The sequence below is a fragment of the Coenobita brevimanus genome, chromosome 15, assembly GCF_032717465.1.
Source record: "Coenobita brevimanus isolate Jiangsu-jjx chromosome 15, ASM3271746v2, whole genome shotgun sequence".
NCBI lineage: Eukaryota > Metazoa > Arthropoda > Malacostraca > Decapoda > Coenobitidae > Coenobita > Coenobita brevimanus.
Window position 1 is genome coordinate 34,839,333 of NC_136968.1, and position 8,300 is coordinate 34,847,632.

At 43.1% G+C, this 8,300-nt stretch overlaps 1 protein-coding gene across 1 annotated transcript; it reads right to left on the minus strand.

Moving 5' to 3' along the window:
• Window positions 1–203: 203 nt before the first annotated feature.
• Window positions 204–6,024, minus strand: LOC145390640 (uncharacterized). The gene is made up of 6 exons (XM_080265431.1): window positions 5,773–6,024; window positions 4,063–4,354; window positions 3,474–3,712; window positions 1,912–2,166; window positions 1,238–1,507; window positions 204–323 (listed from the first exon to the last, which is right to left on the minus strand). Exons 1-6 carry the CDS (start codon window positions 6,022–6,024, stop codon window positions 204–206), a joined length of 1,428 nt encoding a protein of 475 aa, XP_080121557.1.
• Between the last annotated feature and the right edge of the window lie 2,276 nt (window positions 6,025–8,300).

Sequence of the window (8,300 nt, forward strand, 5' to 3'; positions counted from 1 at the left end):
ATAACTATTGGACAACTCAATCTTGCATCAATTCGGCATCTACTCATCAACTACAGTTCTCAATTTCTTCATTTATTATTTCTTTCACAGATAAAACTCCTTCACTTACCGGACTAGCCATTAATATCACTGTAACCATCGGACAATCAATCCTGCATCAATTCCACATCAATGGGTCCGCTCCTGTGTCTCCCCAGTGCGGTTCATGTGAGCAGGAGGTTGTCGGTGCGGTGCGTGGCCCGGCGGTCGACGTGTATCCAGAATCCCAGACACGCCACCATAACAGGCAACCCCAGGAGACTGAAGATTAGCTCCCCGGTTACCTGTGGGATTGGGTGGGATTAGGTAGGCAGGTAAAAAGGTAAGGATAGTTTGGTTGGTTGGTTGGTTGGTAGACAGACTTGTATGTATGTGTGTAGTTAGGTAGGTATGTCAGCAGGAAGGTACGAAGGCAGGTATGTAGGTAGATCACATTAGGTTAGGCAGGTAGGTAGGTAAGAAGGTCAAATTAAATTAACTGGGTAAATTACATTGTGCTAATTACGTCACATACTTAGGTTTGGTGGATACGCAGGTAGGTACTAAAGAGCCTTCCTTGTCACCTATAACACCTCTCATAATAACACCACCACAACACACCAACCTGTCGACCCCAATGCATAACACCACTAATAATACCGCAACACACCAACCTGTCAACCCCAATGCATAACACCACTAATAATACCGCAACACACCAACCTGTCAACCCCAATGCATAACACCACTCACAATAATACCACCACAACACACCAACCTGTCAAACCCAATGCATGCCGACACTACCCCTGGATATCTGGTATACGAGGTTAAACCCTACTGTCCAGCAATGCCTCTTAGATGTTATTCTTGCTTTCACTACACGATTTGTTCAACTTAAGACTTACTGCATTATTACTGGTAACTCCTTCTCTATAGTTTCTTCACCTTAACTTGGCCCAAAATTTTATCCTTTTGCTGCTTATGTACCTCAGTGGCTGAAAAAGGTCTCTTCCATGGTGATTTATTTTGGGATTTTGCAGGTTAATATCCTTTTGTACATCACTTATGAAGAGTATGGCAACGCTGGAAGGATTTATGTAATACAGAACAGAACAGTAAGGTGTAACAGACAATAAAGCTAAATCACTTAGGAAATGGTATTAGGGAGCTTTTTCAACTGACAAGAATATGAGACCAAGCGACTGCTCTCACCAACCTGTGGACTCCAGTGCATGCCGGTGCTGCCTCCAATTTCAAAAAGGGACCACCAGATGGCCTGTAGGGGCAACGCTAGCGATGTGGTGGCCAAGGTAAACACCATGGACCGTGCCAGTGCCATGACCCGGCCCAACAGCCACAGGAAGGCCGTGTAGAAGGCCACAATGGGCCACCCGTAGAAGGGGGTGGGGCCACACGCACCATCGTAGTGGAAGTGACACTGCCAACCTCGGGATGTTAGCCGCAGGAAGTTGTGTGGAGACCCTGCCTGGGGGAAGATTATTATTGTTGTTGTTGCTGTAATTATTATTATTACAGTATTACTATTACTATTATTATTATTATTGCCTTTCTTCATAATGGGGATACACAATACTTATTACTGTGTGGCCTTTTGGAGATAATGAAGACTGAGAGGAGAATGTACGTGAGTATTCAGGTTGTGGGAGTGGACCAGTTTCATCCAGTGAAAACACAGTGACTAGAGTAGCCAAGGAGATGGATTCTGATCTCATACATTTTTCATTGAAATTCAAGCAATTACCACATACTGTACTGTATTTAAGTTGTAGGGTTGGCACAGTTCCATTAGGTAAACACAGATCCACTACATCTATACACACAAATCCACTACATCTACAAACACAAATCCACTATATTTATCCTGCCTACCTTCCCAAGTGCAGTGAAGAAGTCAGTCCACAGGAAGAGTACGACTGTGACAAACGATGCCAAGGTGAACCAAACGAGGTACACCCCCCACTTCTCACCCACAGCAACCACACCCCCGCCCGGAGCCCCACCCACTAAGCCACCACCCCCTCCTCCACCCTGCTCCACTAGGGCCTCTCTGTCCTCCACTCGGCCCTCCCCCGCCCCACCTCGACCCGACACTGTGGGGATAAGTCGTTCCCCCCCACTGACGTGCTGGAATAGAAAACAGGAATTATTAAGGATGAATGGAACAAGGAAAAAAATCATCTTCAACATCAACATTATAATCATCACCATCACCATCAACAATAATCATCATCATCATCATCATCACCATCACCAATCATCATCATCATCACCATATCATCTTCAATCATCATCACCATCATATCATCATCATATTCCCACACACAAGCTGGGAGAATGGAAGACTGGAATATAAGGAGGCTACAATAATTGAATTTTGGAATACTGAGAGGCTGGAAAATAAAAATACTGATGTAGTAACAGCTGTAACCCTCGGCTCCTCTGACTGTGAACCCAGTGGACTGCAGATTGAAACTTCCCTGTTCCTGTGGTCCATCATTCACATGCCAGGGAGGGAGTTGAGGGAACTGTCTCCCTCTGTCTGTATTTCCTACTTCCTATGATCTCCAGTCTTTCAAACGCAGTGTGTCCAGGCATCTCGAAATGAATGGATCTTGAATTTGGCTCTCTTTTGTATTGTTTTTGTTTTTTTCTTGGAAGGAACGGTTTGTGAGCTCCTGGCCTTTGGTTCCTTCTTCCTTGCATAAAAAAAAAATAAAAAAAAAATGTACAACCAGGCATTGGAGCAGCTCAGTTATATCAGTGCCACCATATGAAGCTGTCTCTCTCCAGCACTGCAATGTTGAAAAGCTTAAAGATGGGAATGAGGGAATAGTATACTGTAGTTCCTTGATTTTAACTTGGTAGTAGTTTTTCAGCTTTTTGCAACCTATTAACAGTAAATCAGTGTCAGCATAACACAACACTATCGCTGTGCATCTTTTCCACGGCACTCCATGACTATCACCACATTCCAGTGTTAATCTACTGCCACAATACAGCAATCTAGATGGAAAGATGGGAGTCTCATGCCTAATTATGTGGTGGTGAACACAGTATATGAAGCATGACGAACGGAACACTGCAACCTTAGTGTAACAGAAGAACAGAACACTAGTGGTAGCAGTTTGAATTTGGCTCTGTTATTTTTTTATTTTTTTCTTGAAGGAAACAATCTCACTGGCTTCTGGCCTTTGGCTCCTTCTTCCTTACATAAAAAAAAAAAAAGTTCACTTGAAATATGAACATGGCAGACTGCAGGGTGAGGCTGCCCTCCTTTGACAGTCCACCATCCTCCTTATGGGGGATAGGAAAGTAGCTTAGAGACACATACACAGCCAGGCAATGGACCTGCTTGGCTATATTGGTGCCACCACATGAAGACGTCCCTCACCAGTGCCAACATAACACTAAACAAAACAACAGCTCCCCACCTTCTTGGTCAGCACCTCCCGTTCCAACAGGAGCCACGACAGTGTAAACAGGAAGAGTGCCGTGGCGTATACAATGGTCCAAAGTGAGTGTGTTTCCAGGCTCCAGTTACCGCCATCCTCTGCATGGCCCCCCACAGCAGAACCATGGCACCGGTACTTGTCATTCAGCTGGAAGTCCACCGCCAGGAACAGGCCACTCAGGATCCCACACAGTGAAAACATTTTGGGTGAGCTGAGTTCTATGGAAGAGGATGGATGGATTTATTGATATAGCTGTACATTTTACACATTCATCACCATCACCACCACCACCGTCATCATCATCATCATCATCATGTGTATAGACCAGATCAGAATATCAAAACAGGGGTTATGGAAAGTGGAGTGAAAATGGTGAGTACTGGAAAAAAAACAAAAAAAAAGGAATACCACAACAGCTACCAGTCAGCACAACCTTAATCAGTCTACCACCACTCCTACTATACTCTGTTCACCTTAACTCTACCCTAAATTTTCATCATTCAATAAACCAACAGCAAAGAAATGGACAGGTAAAAGTAAGCAGAGAACACAATGATCATCCACGCACCTGGTCCCTTGTAGAAGAAGTATATAATAATCATGTACATCACAACCAGTCCCATGAGCGGCTCCTGGGCATGACACACAATCCTCTTCCTATCCAGCGCGTACACAATCATCAGGAGGGAGAGTCCGTGCAGCGCCCCGATTTTGATGATGCGGCAGGGGGAGGGCGGACCTAGGCGGGTCAGCTGGCAGAAGTAGCTGTAGCGGATCTGGATGTAGAGGATGGTTGGCAGGGACGAGAAGAATGATGTGAAGAGGAGGGCGGAGTAGGCGTCACCTGCTACATTTATCACCTGAAATGCAGGAAAGAAGCACTCAGTATTAGGGGAGGGGACATTTAACACCAGCAACACAACAATAATGTAAGAAGTGCAAATGATATGAGTGGTGTGTTTTAACCCTTTAACTGCGGGTGTCATTCCAGAATGACGTTGCAAAAACTGGACCAAACCGCGGGTGTCATTCTCGAATGTTTGTGAATATTTTGAATACCCCGCGTTTTTTCCGTGCGCCAATTGTTTCAAGGGAGAGTAGCTATTAAGTTCTTTCACTCCAGCCGACCCACACCTCCCTCTTCCCCCCCCTGGGGCCCCACCTCCCACCCCCTGGGCCCCCCCACCTCACCCCGGACCAAACACGCATCAGTATCTGTCCAGCTGTGTGAGTGACAACACTGCTGATGTGATAGTGAAGTGCAGGCAATTACAGTGCCTTTTACCTGCCTTAGTGAACACAGAGTGGGTATTTATCGTATGTGCAGTGTTCATATATGTTTATAGTATTATTATCAGAATGAGGTTGGCATTTGGTAATGGTGTGTGAGCGAAAAATAGTGATTACAACACCGCTGATGTGGCAGTGAAGTGTGGGTAATTACAGTGCCTTTTACCTGCCTCAGTGAACACAGAGTGGGTGTTTATCGTATGTGCAGTGTTCATATATGTTTATAGTATTATCATCAGAATGAGGTTGGCATTTGGTAATGGTGTATGAGCGAAGGTAATGGTGTGTGAGCGAAAAATAGTGATTTTACACCCCTCACTTCTAACGGCACTGCCCGTCCTGTGAAAGTCAACAAAGTCATGAAACCTACATCAATGGAAAGCTGAAGGTTAGTACTTTCTAATGGTACCTTATTTTTTTCTCTAGCTTTATTCTGTGCAGAGTTATTAAGGTTTAAAGGTTTGTTTACATTTGGCTGAAACCCCCACGGGAGAGGACAGTCAGGCCAAAACAATACCCGCGGTTAAAGGGTTAAGCAAAAATTTTGAGCAGCTGTCAAAAAATAAATAAATAAATAAATACACAATACCAACCCTATTTCCCATCAACGAGGCGGGGTGATATAATGACAAAAATAAATAAATAAATAAATAAACAGATAAAGAAATAAAGAAAATAGTACAAATATCACACTGGAGGGCGATTGATGTGGACCACACCATCATCCAAACCTTCAAAACCTTGTCTCCACCTCACATGCAAAACTTCATGTGTTTTTACCCTTTAACACCATATTTACATACACCACTAGAAGTCATTCACTCATGCAACAAACTAAAAACTGCATGCATCCCTTGTTTAATCATCACCATAAAGCATAAAATGTGCTTCAACTGTCTATTTTAATCACTTGGATGGAGCAAATATAGATGGCGATGCATGTGTCAAGGGTAAATAAGTACAATGATAACGTTCTCACCAGCATTACCTCTAGATATACTGGCATGAGGATGACAAGCGTTGCCGTGACGATAACCAGCGCCAGGCAGTGTAGTGGAAGGTGCCATGTGGGTGGTGCTGGGGGGTGGAGGAGAGACGACACACACACCCCCACCCCCACACCACCCACCCCAACCCCAGCCTCCCCCCGCCCCGCCCCGGCCACCGTGTCCACCCCCAGCGTCTCCAGGTCATCAGCGCGGATTAGGGTCTCCTGTTCCTCACCCTCACCCTCCGTCATGCCCCTGTGGAAGAATTAAAACAGTAAAATGGTGGATTTAATGAAAAGTCCCTTCCATTCCAGTTTATCTGTCCTTATTCAGCCTTAGATGGATGCCAGAGTGGGAAGCCTTCAAGCGGTGCCACAGATGAAACCAGACAGATTCACTGTAGTTATACACCCTCATTTCCCTCCCTCTCCCCTGACTGGAGGACAGTGGACTGCAAGAGAACGGCAACTTCCACCTGCAGTCCACCGGGTTGACATCCACATGAACCTGGGACTATAACAACATATGCTTTGGAAATACGCCATGGTTAAAGGACATGTGGAAATAATTTCAAATCCTTTTTTTTTTTTTTAGTATAAAGTCAAAATTGAATTAAAAACTGCCAGGGACCTCCACCGCTACAGATCAGATTTATTTACTGGGTTTACCCAATTTACAATACCAATTTTACAGAAAAAGCTATGACATGGATCCTCAGTATATATGCATCCCTGATATATACTGAGGACTGCAAGTATCACGGAATATGTGACGGTTCAGTATAGCTAATCCTGCAGAGAGAGAGAGAAAAAAAAAAGTACCGGGTAGCTACATAATACCCAGTAATAATAGTAATAATAATAGCAATATAAATATATAGCTTTTTTTAGTTTTATGCCAAGGTCCCTTTTTATGATAAGGACTAAGGCATTGCACCTGGGTAAACTTTGGTTTTGGAACATGTAGCACTTTATGACTGACAATAATAATAATAATAATAATAATAATAATAAGAGTAATAATAATAATAATAATTAATAATAATAATAATAATAATAAAAATAATACTCTTCAATGGCCTGTGAAGTATAAGAGGTGCTTCCATGGAGGGGGTGATGTCAAGTGGTTGGAGATGAGGGGTGGTATTCTCTTGCAGTTAGGAGGCTTACTAATACCTCTTACTTTTTTTCTTTCTTTTTTTATGCAAGGAAGAAGGAACCAAAGGCCAGGAGCCTGCAAACTGTTCCCAACAAGAAAAAACAAAAATAACAGTAAGCCAAATTCAAGATCATTCATTTTGAAATGCCTGGACACACTGTTTGAAAGACTGGAGGTCATAGGCAGTAGGAATCTTTGCTTCATGTGGTACATATGGTCACAGGTGGTGTGCTTTTGTTTCGCTGATGCATTATGGTTATGAGTCAGCCAATCAGGGGGCCAGAAGGGGGTTCATCTCTATCTATTGCCAGACACCTCAATCCCACAAGGGGTGGCCACAAACAAATCACCTCCATGTTGCCCTGTCCCCCACCACTTCATGTTTCCAAATCTGAAATCAGAGTGAAGATGGACCCTACCGACGACTAAGGCCAAGACTGGAAAATGGTTTCAATTAGGCTTGAATAACACAGATCTACATTAGGTTATGTGGCATCTGGGTAGGTTAATGCCAAAAATGACTTGAAACTCATTTTTTTGTTTATTTTCACCATTAAGAAAAAAAAGGATACCGGTAGATTGGAGTTAATGTTTACAAAGCCACAGTGCATCATTAAAGACCCCAAAACATCTCGTTCATTTTTTTATTTACAGAAGAAATGTCATAGAAGAAAATTGACAAAGAAGCAACGAATTGATTCACATAATTATTCCATTAGAATCCAGTGTTATAGTTCTGTAAACATATACCTTAATATTTACCTAAAATACACACGTTGCTGTCTTCAATTCTGACCCTTACTGATGGGAACAGGTGTAGTCCCTGGTTCATCGGACTGGAGGCTGCAGTTACCATCCTCAAGCAGCCCCACCATCCTCTTTTTAAGGGATAGGGAGGCAGCTGTGGCATGTTTGTGTAACCAGGCAGCTCCACCACCCTGTCAAATCGCTGCCGTCACGTGAAGGCATCCCTCTCTAGCATTGACGTCATCGTAGTGAATGAATTTAATGATGCGGAAACCAAACCTGACAATGAACTACAGGATAATTAACTATTGTGACAGCTAGTATGTTGCTTCCCATTAGCCAGGCGTTGAGTACAATCAGATGAATCAATTTAAACCAATCAATATCAATTTAACACAGTAAAATTAAGCCTAAATTATAATACACAACACTTAGTCATCTTCCACTACTACATTCACATTTCTACTGTTAATTTTCTTTATTTTTCACTTCCTTATATCGCTACTGTACCAAATAACCTAGTCATGGATTAAGAGTAATATAAGTGGGAAATTATGGCCAATATTTTTTTACCTGTTATGAGAGATTGATATGTCAAAATTGAAGCGGAAGATGGATGATT